Source organism: Sinocyclocheilus anshuiensis, unplaced genomic scaffold (genome assembly GCF_001515605.1).
Source record: "Sinocyclocheilus anshuiensis isolate Anshui unplaced genomic scaffold, SAMN03320099.WGS_v1.1 scaffold478, whole genome shotgun sequence".
Classification (NCBI taxonomy): domain Eukaryota; kingdom Metazoa; phylum Chordata; class Actinopteri; order Cypriniformes; family Cyprinidae; genus Sinocyclocheilus; species Sinocyclocheilus anshuiensis.
This window is the reverse complement of record NW_015542376.1, coordinates 912,221-933,802: the sequence shown is the minus strand read 5'-3', so window position 1 is coordinate 933,802 and position 21,582 is coordinate 912,221. Positions and strand designations below refer to the sequence as shown.

The 21,582-nt window shown below is 37.6% G+C and overlaps 1 protein-coding gene across 1 annotated transcript in view; it reads left to right on the top strand.

Annotated features, from left to right (window-relative positions):
- Positions 1-15,254, top strand: part of sfswap (splicing factor SWAP) — a 95,511-nt gene extending 80,257 nt beyond the window's left edge. Inside the window, exons 15-18 of the mRNA XM_016491271.1 lie at positions 3,127-3,273; positions 8,139-8,300; positions 9,028-9,100; positions 14,838-15,254. Of these exons, the coding sequence (XP_016346757.1) occupies positions 3,127-3,273; positions 8,139-8,300; positions 9,028-9,100; positions 14,838-14,903 (448 nt within the window). The 3' untranslated portion in view covers positions 14,904-15,254. The remainder of the gene's footprint in view (positions 1-3,126; positions 3,274-8,138; positions 8,301-9,027; positions 9,101-14,837) is intronic.
- The last annotated feature ends 6,328 nt before the right edge of the window (positions 15,255-21,582 follow it).

Below are 21,582 nucleotides of genomic sequence, written 5' to 3'. Positions count from 1 at the left end.
TTGTGCATTTTGACCAGTTGATGGGAAAAGTATTCTTAAAATGCATTCAAAATTCTGAATAATTTGTAATATATAATTATTCACGGTATTTAGAAGTGCCCACGATAACAATATCGTACATATTCATTACCGTGATATATCGCATTACCGAATACCAGAACAAGTCTAGTTTGGACCGAGTCCTGGTCAAGTGTGTCTGAGCATCGCCACTTCAGTAGAGGAAATGAGTGTTAAAGTGTTCAGCTGTCACCTTTTGTACTCTTCTCCAGTAATTGCCGTTCTTGGCGAGCTGATTTTGAATTTGAGAGGAATTTAATAAACTATTTGTCATGTAGTCTTGAGAATATGGAGGTAAAGAGCTAAAGTGCATGTCAAGTTTTCAAATACAAGGAAGCAGGTTTTAACGAGTGTTTTTAGATTTAGATCTGATTTTTATTTATAAGCTATGGGTATTACATTTTCAGACACTGCAGGCCAAACCACTTAATGCACAGACTCAATTCAAACTTTTTGACTTAACTTTGACTTGACTTAAATTGATAAAATATTTACCATTTTTTCAAATCTAACCAACATCATTTGCATACTGAATCTCCTGTGTTCACCAAGGCTTGATTAAAAATACAGTTTCTAGGGTGTTGCAGTGAAAACAGTAATATTACATTAATATTACAATTTAAAACAACTGTTTTCTAATTGAATATATTTTAAAATGTCTTCAGTGTCACACGATTCTTCAAAAATCATTCTAATATGCTGATTTGGTGATCAAGAAACAACTAGATAACTTTTTATATACGTAACATTAGTAAGTTGTATAAATCAAACTTCTCCACAAACCTGAGCCTGTTGTTTTTTTATTATAGCCTTCATTAATAACGAGCCCATATCTCAGTCTGTGACTCCAACAGTGAACACTGAATTAGTAATCCTAGGGCCAGAAGTGATTATAAAGCACCTACATTCTGACATCAAACATGACCAGTGTTATGCCTGTAATTTTAGTTACCGCTAATAATACCGGTGTCAGTATTTAAAACTACTCACTCATTTTTATTTGCTGCCTCCTGACACCTGAAATCTCTCGTCTCCAGCCGGCTCGTCAACACCCGGGACCAGCAGCACATTTACCCTTAATGAGTATATCTGTCCAATGTAGCGGAAAAAAAAGAAGAAAAATGAAATTCACACTGGACACAATTATAATAAATGGATGCAAATGTATTATGGTGGGAAAAAAATACTTTCCTCTTCATCAAATAATATCTTTGACACCCCTGCAGCAGATTGTTAATGATTAGATTTAATATCTATTTTTCTTTCTTCTTCCTGTCTGTATAAATATCTATTTTTCTTCTTTCTCTGCCTGTTCCTGACCCTCACATTTTAATTTCTCTACTTGTTTGAAGTGTGTGCGTGCGTGCGTGTGTGCGTGATATTTTAATTCACATTATCCTTCTGTGTGGGTATATACACGTATGATTACATTTCAACTCTTAATAACAGCCCATCCATTTTGTTACTGGAATATGTTCGTCAACATTACAAGCAATTTCCAGGCTTCGGTGAGGCTCAATTTGTACTGTTATTGAACGTTAAAAGTATGATGTAGTCATGCCCTGCAATGAATTAAACACATAATTCTAATTAAAATTAATTGGAATTGATATTTTATAGAATTTTTAAAAAAAATGTGTGCAGCACAAGATGTTTTTTTAACTCAGAATTGTATTTATCAAATTCACAGCATCGTATACCGCAGTACTTGCTGTTAGAGAAATCTGCTATAAATGTGCCAGTTGCTGTTTCATTTACAACTGTAAACTGAAACTACCGTCACTCTTGACATTTATGATTCGCTATTTGAGATCCACTCAGATCTAGTGTCAGTCCCAGACGGCCTGCACTGGAGAACCGTGATCACTGATTTGCCCAAATTTTTTAGGTCCATGACATTTCTTCACTGTCTTTGCAGTGTTTACAGTGATGTCTGCTGTGTATGGCACATAAGTCTAGGACTGTCGAAGATAAAAATATGATTCCTCATGACAGCTGTTTCAGTGATTTATGCCACATACTGGCAGGACATTTTATGTGCTGTTTTCCCAAACAATTATTACAACTTGCAGCATGTTTAATTATCATCAAAATTTAACAATGAAATCACACACACAATTATCATTTTTATTTCCTGTTATTAAAGGAACACTCCACTATTTTTGAAAATAGGCTCATTTTCCAACTTCCCTAGAGTTAAACAGTTTAGTTTTACCGTTTTTGAATCCATTCAGCCGATTTCCGGGTCTGGCAGTAGCACTTTTAGCTGTAGCTTAGCATAGACCATTGAATCTGATTAGACCGTTAGCATCTCGCTCAAAAATGACCAAAGAGTTTCTATATTTTTCCTATTTAAAACTTGGCTCTTCTGTACTTACATCGTGTACTAAGACCGACAGAAAATAAAAAGTTGCGCTTTTCTAGGCTGATATGGCTAGGAACTATACTCTCATTCCGGCGTAGTAATCAAGGAACTTTGCTGCCGTGCTATGGGTGCATGTACCGCCTTCTGTAACTACAGAAGAGTCAAGTTTTAAATAGGAAAAATATAGAAACTCTTTGGTCATTTTTGAGCGAGATGCTAACGGTCTAATCAGATTCAAAGATCTATGCTAAGCTACAGCTAAAAGTGCTACTGCCAGACCCGGAGATCGGCTGAATGGATTTGAAAACGGTAAAACTCGACTGTTTAACTGGAAAGTTGGAAAATGAGCCTATTTTCAAAAATAGTGGAGTGTGCCTTTAATGTCATCCACACTATTTAAGGTTATTTCAAATTATTTTAAGTTAATTTAATGAAATGTAATTTAAAATTTTACTTTATGAAATAGATTCTGTTTACAATAATAGCCTTTCTTCAAGGTTCAAGAGCTCAACTCCTTTTTTAGAACTTTCTCTATCTGTCAAAAAGGTTTTGAAGAGGTAATAGAGAGCAAAGAGCAAAGGACTATCATCAACTGACAGTTAATTTAACAGCATGAAGAAGTCTAACCTGTGGGTTGATTTCTAGTGCTAAGTTGACCATGTTTTTTTTCTTTTCAATCTCTTTTTCTCTCTCTCCTCTCTCAGGTCTCAGTCTCATTCCCCCAGCCACAGAGACAGACAAGCACGCCCTTCAGACAGAAAGCGTGATGAGAGGGAGAAGGAGAGCTACGGTCCAAGCACCTACCGCCTTGGCAGCAACCCAGTGCTGGGCAGGAAGCGCTCCAGATCAAGGTGGGGTGGCACTTAGGCTGTCAGGGCTTGTTGTTGTTTTTTCTTGCTTTGTGACAAAAACAAAAAAATTATTTTCTAAATGTATTTTATACACTACGTTTTAAAAATTTGAGGGTCAGTCATTTTTTTTTTATTCAGTAAGAAATTAATACTTCAGCAAAGATGCATTAAATTGAAACGTGACATTAAATTGTAATAATATTTAACAATACTCCTGTTTTTACTGTTTTTGATCAAATAAAAGCAGCTTTTGTGAGCATAGGAGATTAAAATACATTATTAAAGGGGCCATATGATGCGATTAAAAATGCAAATACACAAAATAATGTTCTTTTTAGCAGCATCATATGACCCCTTTAAAAAAATGTATCAACCCCAAACTTTTTAACTGTAGTGTACATATACAAAAATGTATCCAAAATATTTAGTTTTATATACAGTGGGTATAGAAAAGAATCACCCCCTTTAAAGTAATCACATTTTGTTGCTTTGCAACCTGAAATGAAGACGGACACAGTTTTTGTTTTATTCAGCTGTATTTACTCAGTACAACTTATAGCATCCAAGTGAAAGATAGAACACCAACATGTCAGAAAATAAAAAAAACAGAGTCACTGAGTTGGAAAAAAGATCACCCCCTTGTGTCAGTATTTTGTTGAACCACCTTTTGCTTTAATTACAGCCTTTAGTCTGTTGGGAAATGTCTCTGTCTCTACTAACTTTACACATCTAGATTTTGCAATATTTGCCCACTCTTCTTTGCAGAACTACTCAAGTTCAGTTGTTCACCATCAAATTTGAAGGTGACCGTATGTGGACTGCAGATTCCACAGATTTTCAATGGGGTTTAAGTTTGGGCTCTGACTAGGCCGTGCAAGGACATTCACCTTTTCCTCCTTCAACCACTGTGTGCCCAGTTTTGCTGTGTGCTTTGGGAAGGTAAACCTTCTTCCCATTGACATCTTTCTGGCAGAGGGCAGCAGATTTTCCTCAAAAATTTGTATTTTGCCTCATCCATTTTTCCTTCTATCCTGGCAAGTGTTCCAGTCCCTGCTGCAGAGAAACACCCCCATAACAGGATATCACCACCTCCATGCTTTATTGTAGGAATGGTGTTATTTGGATGATGAGCTGTATTGGATTTCCACCAGACATATCGTTTAGTGTTGAGGCCAAATAATTCAATTTTAGTCTCATCTGCCTCAGAATCTTCAAGGTGTGTTTTGGCAAAGCTCAGTCGTGACTGCATGCGGCCTTTCTTGAGTGGCTTTTTTCTTGCAACCCTCCCATACAAGCCACATTTGTGGAGAATTTGTGATATTGTTGTCACATGCACACAATGACCACTCTTTGTCATAAATTCCTGCAACAGCTTCAGAGTTGCTGTAGGACTCTCGGTAGCTTCTCTGACCAGTTTCCTCCTGGCTCTTTCATCCAGTTTGGAGTGACATCCTGATCCAGGGAGGGTCTGTGTTGTACCAAATACCTTCCACTTCTTAATAATAGACTTCACTGATTGATAAAGCCTTTTTGTATCCATCACCTGACTTGTGCTGGAGGTCCTGGACATCTTGTTCAGATACATGGCATCGTGGATTCTATCAAATACCAACAGATAAAAAATCGATACCTGACTGCCTCTGTTAGAAATCTTATAATGGGCCGTGGTTGGATCTTCCATAAGGACAATGGTCCAAAACAAACATCAAAATCAACACAAAAATGTGTCCCTGAGCACAAAATGCAGCTTCTGCCATGGCCGTCCCTGTCCTCTGTAGAAATTAGTGGGGTGAACTGAAGAGAAAAAGCACCAACCTGAAGGATCTGGAGAGATTCTGTATGAAGGAATGGTCTCTGATCTCTTGTCAGGTGTTCTCCAAACTCACAGGCATTATAGGAGAAAACTCAGAGCTGTTATCTTGGGAATAATTGGGTTGCAATAATGGGTGCCAATAATTGTGGCCAATGTGACCTAGATAAAAACATTTATTTCATGATGAGATTTTCCCTCCACTTTCAATTGTTTTACTTCAATGATAGGTTAGAATTTTGTGAATTTTTGAATAAAAGATCAAAAGGATAAATGATGCAGATTTATCTTTGCTCATATTTACCAAGGGTGCCAATATTAATGGAGGGAACTATATATATATATATATATATACTTTTTTTTTTTTTTACATTTAAAGATTTACTGTGAATATAATATAATGACAGTAAGGAAGAACATGTGTTTGTATTAACGGCAGCTGTGATATGGCCTCATTTTAAACCCTCTAGCTGTATATCATCACAAGGAGCAGTTTGGCTGATTGTCAGCATGCATGCTGCTGTTCACAGTGGGTAAAAAGTGCTTTCCTGGTGTTTCCCCAGAGTCTGCAGCAAACATGATCTTTTCATTCACTGTAATCCTTCTATTGAAGAGTCCTGTGAGACTCCACTCCATGACACTGTTATCATCACCCTTCCCTCTCTCTCATTTCCTCTGCCTTCCCATTATTTTCTTACCAACACCTATAATGCTAAAGCACCACAGAAAGAGATGGTCATGGTGACTTCTCAGATCTCACCCGCCTTTTATGACATTGGTTTTTATCGGAGCGGCCCATTCTCTCCAGTACTCTTTAAAGCTTAGCTGAGACGTTTCTCCATATTCTGCTGCCGAGGAGGTTGCAGAAAGCAAAGGCAAGCTTTTTACACATCTCCTACAAAAGAAAAAAAAAGTTCAGCATCTTTCATTACACCCTCGACCCTTTCTGGTTTGAACCGAGGGAAGAATTGAGAGCGAGAGATGGTTGGATCACTTACAGTGTTTTAGTGAGGTCTGGTTTGTCAGAGTGATGATAGAAGTGTCTCAGATGCAGAACCTCGCTTACATGCGAGCAGAGGAAGATTGAGTGCCTGTCTTAGACCAGGCAGCAGCTGTTGTCTTGGAAATATAGCATAACAGTCGGGTTACGGAAGTAAAATATCATTTATTCTCTCCATAGGAAAATATGTTTTTAACAAAATATGTAAATCTTTCAAGACAGAACAGCCATGAGCTCTGAGGTTAAGTGATGGTATGCTTCTGTAGAAACCATCCTGTAAGTCAGTGAGTCACTGCTTTATATTTTAAGAAAGAAATGCTTTTATAGCCTAATTCTTTGTAAATAACTGCACTATCTATTATTCTGAAGAGAGACTCATTATTTAGAAAAATCGTAATCCTATGTATTTGTATATTCGTTTGAAAATTATATTTTAAAATGCTTTAGTATTTGTAATTGTTATATTTTTAAACTCGTAATCATGTATGTGTGTGTATATATATATATATATATATATATATATACAAATAAATATGTACAAATATGATTTTAAATATTATATATTTTATAATACCAGTTATGATTGTCATTTGCATTGGTTTATGAAATGAACCTTTAACCCTTTAAACGTTTGCCTTTTTTATGATTTTTATTTTTGGCTTAAAATCAAAGTTTCTGCTGTTCTGGTTCATCTCAAGAGCTGAATGGCTTTGTTCATTGCTTAGAAATTTTATTAAAGAATTTTTTTTTAATCCCTTTTGAGAAAATTAATGGGGAAAAATACATTCGGAAGTCACTGTTGAACTCCATACTGCTCTCCTGTCCAATAAGCTATAAGATAATCTTAATCATGCCAATCAGATAGGGTAGGTGAGAGGCCTTAAGTGTTTCTGTCTTTTTTGCGTAAACTTAGCTTGATTTTCCTGTACTGATTCAATTAGTCATAATAGTTTATGCCTCGGGTGGAATTCTTGGCACGTCTGCAGCAGTGCATTTTTAACCTCATTGTGTCTCCTAGGACTGCTTTGATCCACTCTCTCTTTTGCTACAGTGTCACAGGTAATTAGAGGTCACTATGCCCATTAACTGAAGTTGGGTGCTCCTTTAAAAATGTATTGTTCCAACTAAAGGACATGCCTAAGGTATTCAAATAAAATATTCATAAAGGGCCGTCTGGGAGATAAAGGCCCCTTGATATGGACTGTGTGTGCTTTTTCTCTGGAGAGAGAGCACGCGCTGAGACTTTTATGTATGTGTGAATGGCCTATTCCAGTCCCCTCGCTGATGCAGTGCTGGATCAGGGGTCTTGCTGAAGGGACGTGTGCATGTTTTAAGACTCCACAGTGTTACCTCCTGTCAAGCAGAAACTCTCACTCCACTGCTTCGTCCACAGAGCCGCAAGAATGAAGGCTTTTTCAACTCATGATAGTTCATGGAAAGTGACAATACTTATATTTTGCATTATTTATATATTGTTGTTCTAACCTTATGACTTTCCATCTTCTGTGGAACAAAGAAGGAAGAATTTTGTGAATGTCAATGAATTCAAAATATGTTTTCCAATGCAACAAAAGCATGTAGTGACTTAATATGTGAATTATGGTTTCAAAATCCAAAAAAAGCATCAGAAAAATGCAATACTCCAATATGTGTGCAATATTCCAAAGCTATACAATAACTTAGTGTGAGAAACAAGTCGAGGCAATTTTATTTATATAGTATATTTTATACACCGTGCTAATTCAAAGTGCTTCATATAAAAATGATTTTTTTTTAAATAGTAAACATAAAAAGGTTCAAAGAAATAATTAATAAATGCATAAGATAATTGAAGAAAATAATCAATAAATTCATTCATTTAAAAAATAAAAATAAACATGCCGTTGTTAACCTAAAATGTTCCCCTCTCAAATCGTATTTGTCTGATGCATAACACCAGATTTGATTTAAATAAAAACGAATGGTTTCTTGTAACCAAACATAATGCAGCAGGTTATGTTTTGAGCTGATCTATTTGTTTAACTTTTTTTTATTGTTTTTTTTTTCTTTTTCCAGATCACCTCATGAAAAGAAGAAGAAGGGTTCAAAGTCATCGCACCAATTTAAGGGTTCCTCCTGTTCGCCCTCAGCATCCCCTGACAGAGGCATAGCCATGGCCAGAGTTTCTGCAAGCCCCTCCCCTGCCACAAGCCCCGCCTCCAGCCTGGGGAGGTCCAGGTAAAGGGCATCTCTCTCTGGTCCCATTGCGCAACGATCAGTCAGCGTGAACCTCACGAGACAGCCACCCACCTTCTGAAGTTCGGTCTGCTTCAGTCAGAATCATAGATTTTTCCCCACTTTGTTGCAATATTCATTTAAGCTTTGCCAAGAGCACTGCGTGTGAGACACAAAGACAGTCTGAGCTGTAGCTTTTTGATTTGGAAGTTATAATGGTTTTAGGTGTGATTTGACAACTTGACTAATTACTTGTTGAACAAAGCATGAAAGCTTCAGATGCTCAAAATCAGCAATGGTGACATTTTGATAAAATGGTTTGATAGCATAATATGCATGAACTGTACAAGAAATTTGTACATTACTGAGAGGTTTTGATTCAAAAACCTGAGAAAACACCACACTGCAAAGGGGGACTAACTTTTTTGAAACAACTTCTCAAGTTCCATCAAAAAGTTGCTCTAAACTCCCTCGGCCTTCAGTTGTTTTTGCTGCTGCTTCTTTACCTCCCACCGTGTGACTCTCTCTAGACTTTGTTTTTATTTGTGCAGTTGTTGTGTCTCTTCCGGCATTGGGTGAATATTTCATGTCCTTCTGGTCTGCGGTGGTTACGCACTCACCAGTCGTCATGAATACTGTATTAAGGTGTTTTTCACAAACCGTGCCAATTGGCAGGGCTCTGTCTCTCTGTCCCTGTCTCACTTTCTCTTTCTTTTTGTTTGTCAAACAGGGATGGCTCTCAGGAGAAAGACAAGCAAGTGTCCTCCACTATTGTCTCTTCGGTGCAAAGCAAAATCACTCAGGTATGCCATTAAGAAATTATTAACTTCCATATAGCAACAAAGCTTTTGTGTAAACTAGGGCTTTCACTTGATTAAAATGTGTGAATTAATTAATTTCATTATATGCCGCTTAATTAAATTTAATCACAATTATATATATTTTTTTATTTATTTTTTATTTTTTTTTGCAGAGAAATGTCATCAAATAAAGATATTAATGAAGACATTGAATTTTTTTTATTTATATTTTATTTATTCACTCCGTATTATATAGGACACTGGAGATTTATCAGGACTACTTTCTGTGCCACTTTTTGACCAAAAATGTTTTTTTTTTCTATGAAAAATGCTAGACGGCAATACTTGACCAGTCATAATTTATATAATATTAAATATAATATAATTCAAGGCCCATAAAGCTTCAAACTTTAGGGATTTTTAAACTTTTTTCCCCCAGAACTTTAAAAACAGGTCTCGACAAACTTTGCTTTCTAGTTAAAAATTATATGTAGAACATTTTCAGTTCACTTTAATTCTGCTTTTTTAAATTTTAATTTTAATTAGAATTTTACATCAGCATTAAAGCATTATTTTTTATTCTATAGGACATTGAAGAGTTGTCAGAACTACTTTCTGCACCGCTCTTTGACCATAAACATTAACTTTTATTATGGTTTTTCTATTTAAATGTGCTAGATGGCCGTCCATTGCGTTGCATCTTGCTGCTTTTACAGCATCTTTCAGCACCATATTAAAAGTTAAAGTAATTTCATTCTTTTTAAGAATGTGTCTTGACACCCTGCGTTCTTTTCCATTCTTTAGCATTTTAATGCAACGTTCTCTGCGAATGCCCCCTTGGACTGATGTTTTCAACTGGAGATTTGATTGCATTTTGTACATTAAGCAGTTTCGGGCCGAATTCATTTGTAAGGTTGAGGTTTCAGAATAAACCTCTAAACAGAATGCTTGAGAAATATCAATACAGTGCTGCCTTGCAAACACTGTAATAAGCTAAAAAACACAAAACTTTCTCTTCCTCTCCCGTTTGAATTCAGTGCCTAAGGGAAAAACAGACTGAAATTGTGTAGCAGAGCTGATGAGACCCTTAGATGCTTAGTAAGGCTTTAATATAGGTCATTTAGAGCCAGACGGTCTCAGTGGTTTGTGTTTGCCGAGCCTTACGTGCTGAAACTGAAAAATACTGTGATTTGGTTGCATGACCCTGTCGCCAGTGGTGGGTATGTAGGTGTGCATGTATGTTTATGGGAGAAAGAGAGCTTGTCGCTATCGCATGCTGATTCAATGCAGCTGTCATTCCCTGCAGCTCTGTTATAATCTCTGGCCTTGTGCAGCGAGGATGAAATGCAGAGTGCACTTACTTTCCTTCCTTTTGCTTATTGTTAGAGCAGACGAAAGGTAGCTACTATGTGTATATCAAAAAAAATGCAGTTGTGTCAGAGGGAAGAGGATGCGAGTAATGCATAATGTAAGAAGATAGACAAAGTACACCGTACTGTGTTTCACTTGCAGCCATCTGGTCTTCAACAAAAAGAGAAGTCAGCAGGATAGCAGCCTTTTTATTCACCCTCTCTGTAATAAAAAATTCCACAGTCTTGACATGATTTCAGATCTTTTGGAAACCTAATTCACTTCCCTTTTCTCCCGGCGCATGAAATCAATTCTGACACCTCAGAACTGGGGCAGGACTTCCAGGGGGCAACATCTTGCAAAAACGAGTTGGCTCTTATTAAAACCAGCAACTGCTGCTTGAAACAATAGAAGCATGGTTCACCTTGACAAATAACTACCGGCAGGAACTTTCTGCAGGCCTGTGCATGCTTGCATTTCAGTTGCGTGAGGAAGTTCCTTTGTCTCAAGTTACCCCCTCTAGCCAAGGCAACGAAAGCTCTAGGCTACGCGGACCACCCGTAGATCCTGCCGGTAGGGAAGCAGGTTTCAGCTTGGCTCAGTTTAATCCTTTGCCTGTAGCTCTACCTCATGCAACTATATTGGATCCTCCAGAGGAGAATGTTCCAGCGCAGACATGCACATCCCGACTATTGATAGAGGAAGAAGTGCTCTCATGAGGCACTCCAGTAGAGACTGGTGAGGTTTTTTTACAACCGGCAAATGAAAAAGCTGTAACATTAAAGGCTGGGGAAGCGTGTTCTCGATCTTAACACTACTCCCCTGGGATTTTACGAACCCTCTATCTTCCTGTCAGACGAACAACAAGGGAGGCTGGTTTATAATTCTCCCTGAGGAACCCAATAGTCTCTTTTTCTTTTCTAGTCCACTGTGCTGTCCTCCCCATGTTTAAAATGTTGGTGCTCCTTTCTTATTTGCCACTGTTTAGCATGGGCTGCGTGTGAAGGGTGGCAGGTGACTGATGGTTTGATTAGGAGGGGTTTATGGGTTGCAAAATGCACCCTGGCAGGTTATGAGAACATTACTGTTGTCGTGTGCAAGATAAGAAACCAAAAAGCATTGCATTCCTGAGTACCCCCTACTGTGACTCTGGGTGAAAAGACATCTCTTGTACTAACTAATGTGATCAACATGTGGAGGGTCCTCATGGTATAGTAACAACACTAAAATGAGACTGTATCGTAGCTGTGTCTTTCTCACCTAACCTTAAGGCTCTGAATGTTGGAGCAACCTTACACTGAATCCAGTACAAGCTGAAAATTCTAACAAAACTTAATTTTTTTATAAATTGCATTGTGCAAAAAGTGCAGGGTGCATGTGAATTAAAGAGCAATCTTACCAATCTGTGAGCTTTCCACACAAGGAACCTTTGAAGAATCCTGGAAATCTCCTAGCCCAAAACCATCTCTAACCAACAACTACTCATGCAGTGCTAGCAAGAAAGTATGAACACCATCACCATCAGGTGATTGTAGATGAGAAGACATCACCTGGATTGGCCTTTTGTATGGAGCCAGATCAGCCTCAACAATAATACATTTACAAAACAAAATTCATAAATGCACAGCACAATTTACATTTTAAAAAATCCGATTCGTAAATTCAAAACACAATTCATAACTACACAAGTAAAAGCATAAATATTTCCTCAAATGCTCACACAAATGCATCTTACCTAAATAAATGTAAAATGTTTACACAAATATGTATATATCAAGTTCTTGAATTAATTTGCATCACATACAGTATATGAATGATGTTGCATGTGTTTATGGATCGTTGAATCTGCATTTGCAAATCGTCACAAGTGCGTGGGGATCATGGAACAATGCACAGTACAAGCACAGCGTTGAGCTTCTTGAGTCTGTTCAGTAAAGAGCGTTTTGATTGGTGGATTAAAAGCTCACCGCGATTGGCTGAACGGAACATCCTTCAAAACAATGATATTTATGAATCTTAACCTGTCCGGAAGGTCTCAAAAATACCGCACATAAATTCAAAGCAGTCCACGCACGTGTGACGATTTGCAAATGCAGATTCAACGATCCATAAATACATGTAACATCATTCATAAATTAATTCAAGAACTTGATATATACATATTTGTGTAAACATTTTAAATTTATTTAGGTAAGACGCATTTGTGTTAGCATTTGGGGAAATATTTATGCTTTTACTGTATTTATGAATTGTGTTATGAATTTACGAATCGAATTTTGTAAATGTAAATTGTGCTGTGCATTTATGAATTTTGTTTTGTAAATGTATTATTTTTGACGCTGATCTGGCTCCATATTTTGTGGACACCAGAGGGAAAACGAAAGGGAGAAAGACCAAAAAGCACCTGTCACTGAACAGTGGAAGCAGAATTGAAGACCCTAAACCACACCTGGGACACCATTCTGAAGCTGGCCTAAAACAGACAGGAGTAAAGGGCCATGAAGAAGACGACTAAATGACAGAGTCAGAACGTTTTTTTTAAAACGTGGGGTTAGTTCAGAGTGATATTGAATGTGAGATTTCAAAATTGCTTTTAAATGGCCTGGGCCTGTGATTGAAGTGCCTTCTCCTTGAACTGAAAGTGGGGTGATCCTCTGAACTCTGAAAATGTAGGTACAAATGTGGGTTATCTGTTAGATTGGTTAGAGGTCTGGATCCAAATAGCTACAGAGGAAGCAGCCGACTGCAAAAAGCAGTCCTCAGTCCCAATTACGACTAGCTCTTTTTTGGTCATTTGATGTCAGAAAGCAACTCTTAGGTTTCCATCGAGCAAGAGTAGAGTTAGGCGGCCACATTTTCAGATGTCCTCAGACTATAGCCAGCTGTCGTCTCATAATGAGACATAATGAGAGAGCCCTTTATCCCAGCTTAGGGCTGTCACTCTAATGTACTGGACCAACACACTATGATTAGAGAGATATTCTCATTGGTTCTTCGTCTTTTAGCAATGTATATGTGTTCGAGTAGTGTGGGAATTTTAATTGAATTAGTCACACAATACAGAAAGTTGATGTGGAATTTGAAGTGGATTGACAAGAATAGGAATTTTATCCATCCATCCATTTTTAGGTTTATTCTGGAAACCTGGTGGGTGGTGATGTGCAAGATTCCCCAACCCAGACCCTGATTTAGTCCATTTTAGTCAGTCTCTGTACACTATTTAATGCCATCCATGTAATTTTGTGGTTTCACTTCCCCAGAACGACTTTCATGATGATTTCACCCTATGAAGTACAACAGCAGACCCTTCTCTCTAGAGGCACGTTGGTCCTTGCCTGTGTTGTTTGTGCTTTTCTTGACCACTTGTTTGTTTAATGATTAATTCTTGTTTGTGCTTTTCCTGACCACTTGTTTGTTTAATGATTAATTCTGCAGGGGCTTTATTGGAAATTCAGGGTTAATAACTTTCCTTCGACTGGACGAGGGGGTGGAAGGCAGCGGTGACTTTATTCTGCAAACATCAATGAGCAAACCTTGCTCCTATGACAACCGTGCAATTCAGCCACCTGTTTCGAAAGATTATTTTACTGATTTGATATGTAATGCCAAGTTGAGCTGCTTTCAAATTTGAAAGCAGTAAAGAACCTTGAAGTGATTTTATGCTGGTGGCACAGAAAGGCATCATTATAAGGGAAACTTTATCGGCCGATACCGATATGGTGGCCGATATATCGTGCATCCCTAGGAAACAGGCCGAAATGTATCTTAACTGTAGCTTAACCGATATGTTCTTGCACATTTTATTAGTATTTTAAAGTAATATGATATATTATTGGAATATTTTTTTATGTAATCAACATTATAGAGCTTAACTTCTACTGAACCCACAATATTTCAATAAGATTTTTTTTTTTTTTTTTTTGTGGAGATTCCTTGATGGAAATTCAATTTCTGTTAAATCAGTGAGACCAATTAAGTGCATATTCATTAAGCAAATGTTTATTCAAGTGCCAAGCTGTTAGATCTCTGGTGTCACACTCTCCCTATGGGCTCTTAGCATGCAACTGGCCTTGGGTAAGGTAACCTGAGCCACATAGAATGAGGGGAGGCATTTAAAGAGCAGGAATCCAGCTATTTGCCGATGGCCTTCTCTTCTATAGGATGCCACTAGACATCCGTATGCATATTTAGCACGTTGGATTCTCATGTATACAAAGCCAGAAGCCAATCTGAATTTCAAATTGCGAAAGTTGTCTGCAAGCATATGGATTTGTGTTTTGGGTTTCTTGTCTTGTATTTATACTATGATTAGTTTCTCTCACAAACTCTCCCAGCTCTGCTCCCCTACGAATACTGTACTAACTTTTTCTCCATTTCTTCTTGCTTGTAGGACCTCATGGCGAAAGTGCGAGCAATGCTTGCTGCCTCCAAAGGCCTTCAGCCGAACGCCTCCTGAGAGAGTTCCACCACATCCAGACAGGATCAGTCTCCAGCTACATCTCGCAAGGCAGCAACAGACTTCTGGCTAACTACTGGACCGCTGTTCGCCTGACAAGCTGCACAATGCTGGACGCTTTTATCCCTTTATGAATGCCTGTTTGGATCTGACGTTAGATGTTTGTATTTCGCCTCCAGATTAGCATTAGGCATGGAGGTCTGCTTTATTTCGAAGGTGCAGGTGGAACCCAAGCAGGTGAAGAAAGAACGAAACCAGCAGCAGATGGTGGAGCCCCTCAGTCCTGCTGTGTGTTTTTGCTGTAAAACAACATGTAGAGAGTATTAAAGGCGTAATTCCTTGGATGCAACTGAGAACGTTTTTTCCTTTGTAATGTTGTGTCTGCCAGAAGGACACCGTTATATCCTTCTGTGAAGGATAATGCTGTTTATTTCTCTCCTGGCTCCTTTTTTCCTCTCTGTCTCTAAGCTCTTTTCAACATGAAGTTGTCAGCTTTCTCGGTTGTTTTTTTTTTTTTCTTTGAATATGTGGCCTTCAGTTTTTGATTTCTAAGTTTGTACAGGCCTAATTTTGGAGCTACTTTGGAAAACCATCAATAAAGTTTGAATTATGGAACATAAGTATGGTTGCCTTACTTTCCGCAAGTGAAATCTCGTCATCTTCGCCTCTTGCTCTGTCTGTTTTTCATTTCCTGGCCTTTCGACCGTCGGCGCATGTACTGCTTCCTAGCATGCACTCTGCATGATAATTAGGCCCCATGTTCTGCTGAAGGGTCCATATGAGTGGGGTTCTCAAGAGAGGGAGAGAGCGAACGGTGGGAATCATGGTCCATTTTAAGTTAGCCTTTAATCTTGTGGCAGTTCAGCCAGCAGAAGCAATGCGGGGAGTCTCATTTGGTCCTGCAAGAGAGCAAAATGGACTGGTTAGAGATCCCTGGAGCAGATCGGTCTCATCCAAACCCATATTTACACTCACTACAAACTCTCTTGACATGGGGAACTTAACGCTTTCCCATGTTCAGATTATGTTAAGTCCAATTCAAGTGGGGTTTTCCTGGAAAAGGGCACAGAGGAAGTGTTTTTTGCCAAAAATAAATGTAAAATGTCCATCTGGCATGCTTTTTTGATCATCGTTTTCATTGTTCACTCTGTCCTGTATGTTCAGCTAAACCTGCACAATTTAATCAAGGCACTTCATTTACTCAAGTTTTTTGCAAATTTTTGATTTGCATTATATCAAAAACTTTTATCGTTTGTAAATTGATGCTTAAATGTTCCATAATTGCACCAATCGCAATAATCATAATGCTACGTGCTTTTGAAAAGGGCAGCTTTGAACTAGACTTAATAGTAGACCCTGCATTTTTATTACTCTTATGTTTGAATTGTAACAATCCTCGTTGCACAGTTGTTTGGATCTTATGGGTTTTATTTTTTTTTTAATTTGTAATTTTTTTTAATTAATTTATTACTTTTTTTTTGCTTTCATGTATTTTTGGTCAGTAACGAAGCACATGACATTATGAAAAAATATATTAAAATATTTTAATTATTATTAAATTACTATGTAGCAAAAAAAAAAACAATAATTGTTATTTATTAATATTTTGTGTTTTTATAAATATGTATTTAATTATTAGTAGTAGTAGTAGCAGTAGTAGTATATAATGTGTCTTCATTTCAATAGGCTTGAAAAAGCCAAGTGTTTCTAAAATGAAATTCATGCTTTACAAAGGCTTTTTTGTGAACTGAGCCTGTGTTAAGTGAGCCATTCACTTTGAAACAGACCTGAATGTCTATTCCTGATGGCCTTCTTCCCTTCTAGATTTCCATTATTCTGTTTATTATTTTTATCCTTTTATCAAATTCACTACACACTGAGTCTTGGAAATAAAAGGCTTTGCTAGAGTTGCAGTTTAGTTTGTCGCTGTTTGCTGGAGTACAATATTTCATTGCGACACGGTTGTTAAGGGCAATTTTCAGGCCAGGTCTTTATAGGCAATTAACTAATTATAATCATTAAATGGAACCGTATTAGCTGGATTGAAAACGAAGGTACCATCTCTGGAGGGCTGTTTTTGGCATCGACACTGACCTGTTGTCAGAGCCAGTACACAGAAGATGGGGTGTAATGAGGCTCCTTGCAGGCCGGGAAATCATTTTTTCTTTCTCGCCCGAGAGTCTGTGTTCATCATTACACACCAACAATCTGCTCAGCCAAAGCGAGTAAACACATAGCTCATTTTTGGCCAAGGCTTCACTCATTCCAGGCTTGTAATAGCCGCAATATTCCCTCCAATGACTGGATTGCCTCGTATAGCATTAAATAATGGATTTATATGCAATTAAATGCACCTCATAACATCGATTTGATTCCGAATGGCTGCATTCAAGGTTTCGCCCACTCACGCTGTCTGAGTTTTTGTGTATGACAAATAGAATGGCTGTGTGGTACCAAGAAGTCACTTACAGGGCAGAATGAGGAGGCCAGGTGATTTGCTAACTTTATGAGATTTGAGAACTACTGGCTTCAGTCTGGTCCAGTGAAATGCTGAAAGGAACAGCCTCCTGCAGGGAGAAGGTTTGTTGATTTATCAATTGATCTTTTGGTGACTTTTTTGCAAATTCAAAGGAAAAAAATTTACTATCTAAGGTCAAATGAACTTGGGTTGAGAATGACATTTCATGGTCTGTTCTTAAAGGGTTAGTTCACCCGAAAATGAAAATTAGGCTGTTTTTTCAACGATAGAGCTTGAAAGATCAAAGACTATTTTTAATATAACTCCGACTGGATTCGTCTGAAAGAAGAAAGTCATATACACCTAGGATGCATCGGGGGTGAGTAAAACACAGCCTAATTTTCATTTTTGGATGAACTAACCCTTTAAGTTTTATTTCCCTTTGCTATAGGGTGACCATACGTGCCCATTTTCCTGGACACGTCCTGGCCAGGATTTCTATATTGCCTAAAATATCCAAGTTTGGGCTTTGTTTGCATTGCGTAGACCGATCGGTGTTATGACATCAAAATACCGTGAGAGCTATAGAGAGCAGATGGCTCCCATACTTTAGAATCGCACTCACGGTACTGTCATACAACAATCAGTCTGTGCAGCACTGCTTCAAGTCGAACTTACCTAATATACGCATATTCACTTCCAGGAAATCTCTAATATGGATAAGGAATCCAGCTATCGTAGCCAAAGCAATCTCTGCTGTAGCTAAGCTGAGTAAAAAAAATAATAATAATAATAAAACCTGTCAATTAGACCAAAAAAAAGTATTATTATATTTGATATGTCTGTCCCCCTGACTTCTGAAATGAAGGCTATACACCCCTGGGTCAGGGCTCAAAATTACCATTTGCCAGTCACTGTATGTCATGGGAGAAACAGTCAGTCACACATAGGAGTAGAGCTGCACAATTCTGGATAAATGGAGAATCAAAGTTTTTATTTTTTTCCAAATAGAGATCATGATTCTCCCATGATTCTGAACAGACAACTAAACAAAATAGCATGTAATTTACTAGAGGTTCTGACAAAATGTTAATTGCTGCAGTCTATTATTTATTGCAAAATCTGCACCTCTTCTGTGGCTAATATAAATTTCATAATGATCCTTACTCCGTGAAGTCAACAGGCAGCAGAAGTTTTGGGGTGAACTAAAAATGCAAGACTAGATTTACATGTCACTGTTTATAACAACATCCTTTGCTGGGCTGCTAGAATGAAAGGAGTCGTGCGGCGATGTCGTGGTTGGAAATCCACGCTGGACACAATTTAGTATGTAAAATAAAAAATCCAGAAGCATGTGTTTGAGAGCTTTTGATTCTCTTGATGTGGTTATTCAGCAGTGGGTTGTTGCACTTTTCAAAGTTGTGGCTTGAACTCCTTTAGCAGCTTTGCTGAATTTCTCACAAGGGAAAAAAAATCTTAGCCAGCTGTGATATATCCTGAATATTACAAAATAGAAAGGCCTATTTGGAAGTGCAGAGAATATTTTCTGAGCGGAAAAGAATATACATGAAAAACCTAACCCTCAAAGGCATAATTTTATGTTATGTTGGAGTTTGTATACTTTTGTGACTTTAATGTGGAGATGTTTTCTCTCGCTATATTGCCTTCCTACAAAATGTGATAGGAGGGCTATGTGATGCACAGAGATGACAATTTCTGTCTGCTTCATTTGTGAACCCAAATGAAATGCATAACATTAGAAAGAATAAAATAGACAACTGGTATAAGCAGTTTGAAGGTCGACCGACCAAATCCTTATTTTTTTCAGCTGAGCTTTCTTTTAATCCAGCGCCACTGTTAGTCTTCATCACTTCTACTGTTTACCATATTCAAGGTGTCCTGATTAAAGTGTTGCAGACTGTCTTAAGTCTCACACTTGTCCTTCAAGTATCAATTCTATCCCACACAGCCTCAGGAAATGGGTTGTGTTATCTCTCCTGTGGCGATACCATGTGATCACTCTAGCTGGGCTGTCTGCTGATTTATCCAGCAGATGTGAGATTTGTGAGATGATATCACCGCCTTCCAGTATAAGGTTACAATTTCATTTAGTTTTGTTGCATGAATACAGACTTTTGTTTCAGTATAACATCTTATCTGTCTTCAGTGAAAATTTATGAACAAAATGATTTGATTAAGAATTTTTGGTTGAATGCAGACAAAGTAATTCAAATCGTTCATAAACAAAGCATCATTATGAATGGAGTTGTGCTTCTAAATCGCAACAGGTGTAGCCTAGTTCTTGCGCACGTTAGCAGAATGCAGCGTGCCAAAGATGTGCACAGGTAAGCAATGGTGGCTGCCGCGCTCTCACTGTTCCGTTTCTAAAGGTTGACATCTCCACTGTATTGTTTGCCAGTTTATTGCTACTACTAGGCTACTACTTAGTTGTAGTAGTAGTAGTATGTGGCACGTTAAGATTCAGCATTGCTGGCAAAAATGTATGTTGCTCATTGAGTGCTCGATTATTAAATATGACTATGCCTATCCCTGTCTTTCTACAGTATAGTGGGTTTTTGAAAACCTGAGATGCATTGTAGCTGTTAATAATATCTCTTGAGATGCTGTTCACTGGTTTGATTCTGTAGTGTTCTCTCTTCTCTGCTTTCAGTACCATCTCAATTTCTCTACCAGTCTTTCTTGAGGCCATCTTAAGGGCTCCTTGCTACCTACTAAGTCAAGCCAGCTTGTCTTTTGTGGTGTCGAGACAGTGGTTTGTGGGGTCGAGGGAGAATAAAGAGTATTTTATCAAAGCCATTGACTGAAATGTTTCAATGGACATTTGCAAGTAAAATAGTCTGTGGGATCAAGGGGCTTGACGAGCAGGAATCTTGAGAAATGTTTAACTGCTTTATTCGGATGCATTATACCTCTGCCTCATGTTATATCAATGAGTTTGGTTTGATGCATCAATTAGAGAGTATTTATAAAATTAGAAATGAAGCCTTGATTCTCACACATGCAGAGACATGGCATTGTGTTTAAGTAAGTGTGTCCCCAAGGTCCTTCACCTCACAAAGGGTTGATTCAAGTGGGGAGGCTTCATAAATCCTTGTAAATCCATTCCTGGCGCTGAGACTTTCCGCTCATTTTTTTTAAACACCTGAAACATTGTTGGATGAAACATCTGGATGAAGTAGCTCTCCTCTAAGTGCTATATTTCTCTCTGTATCCCCCTCTCCCCTGTCTTGTTTATAGAAGTGCTATTAGTCTGTAGCTAGTCCATGTCCGGAAAGCAACATTTGTCCAATGCTAATCTTGAGGAGGGAGATTTTGTTGAGGAATTATGGACTTGTATATAAGTCCTCTTATACAGCTCAAGGACTCTGGCTGTACAATGTCAACAGACTTGCCCAGTTAGCTGAGCTACACTCAAAAATATTTAGGCTCACATTTAAGATTTATGCATTTGAATTGCATATAAAAATGACATCAGTTTACACACTTTTAACATAATCTAATCAATTTAACGTGATGCATATTTGTCAGTCAAACATTAAGACAGGTAAGATTTCTGTACTCAATAAATCACAGCATAGTTTATCATTATTATTATTTGCATCCATTTAATTTTTTTCTATTTATCTTTTCAAATGCATTTTTTTTTTCAAATTGCTTAGAATTAGCATCCATTTAATTTTTTTCTATTTATCTTTTCAAATGCATTTTTTCTTTCAAATTGCTTAGAATTAGCATAAACCTGTTCATTGTGGGGAAAACTAAAATTTATGAAGTGAACATGGTTAAAATATGGCTAGACGTTGAACAAGCAGTATTCAATTAAGATATTTGAGATTGAAACAAATTGAATTTATAAACATGGTTATGTTTAAAACACATTTAGCTTATTAGTTCTGTTACAGAAATCTTAACTGTTTCTTACCTGTTTTTATTTATGACTAACAAATATGCACCACATTAAGTTTTTTTTAGTTTGTTAAAACTGTGGAATCCAAATTGATGGGAGTTTTATATGCAATTAAAATATATAAATCTTAAATTTAGGTCTAAACATTGTTTTGAGTGTACCTCACATCTATCAAAGGAACAAAAAGGAAAATTCGGCCATCATTTACCCTCATGTTGTTCCAAGTCTGAATGATTTTTTTTCCCTCTGTAAAACACAAAATTTATTGAATTTAATGAAGGCGAGCAATGGCG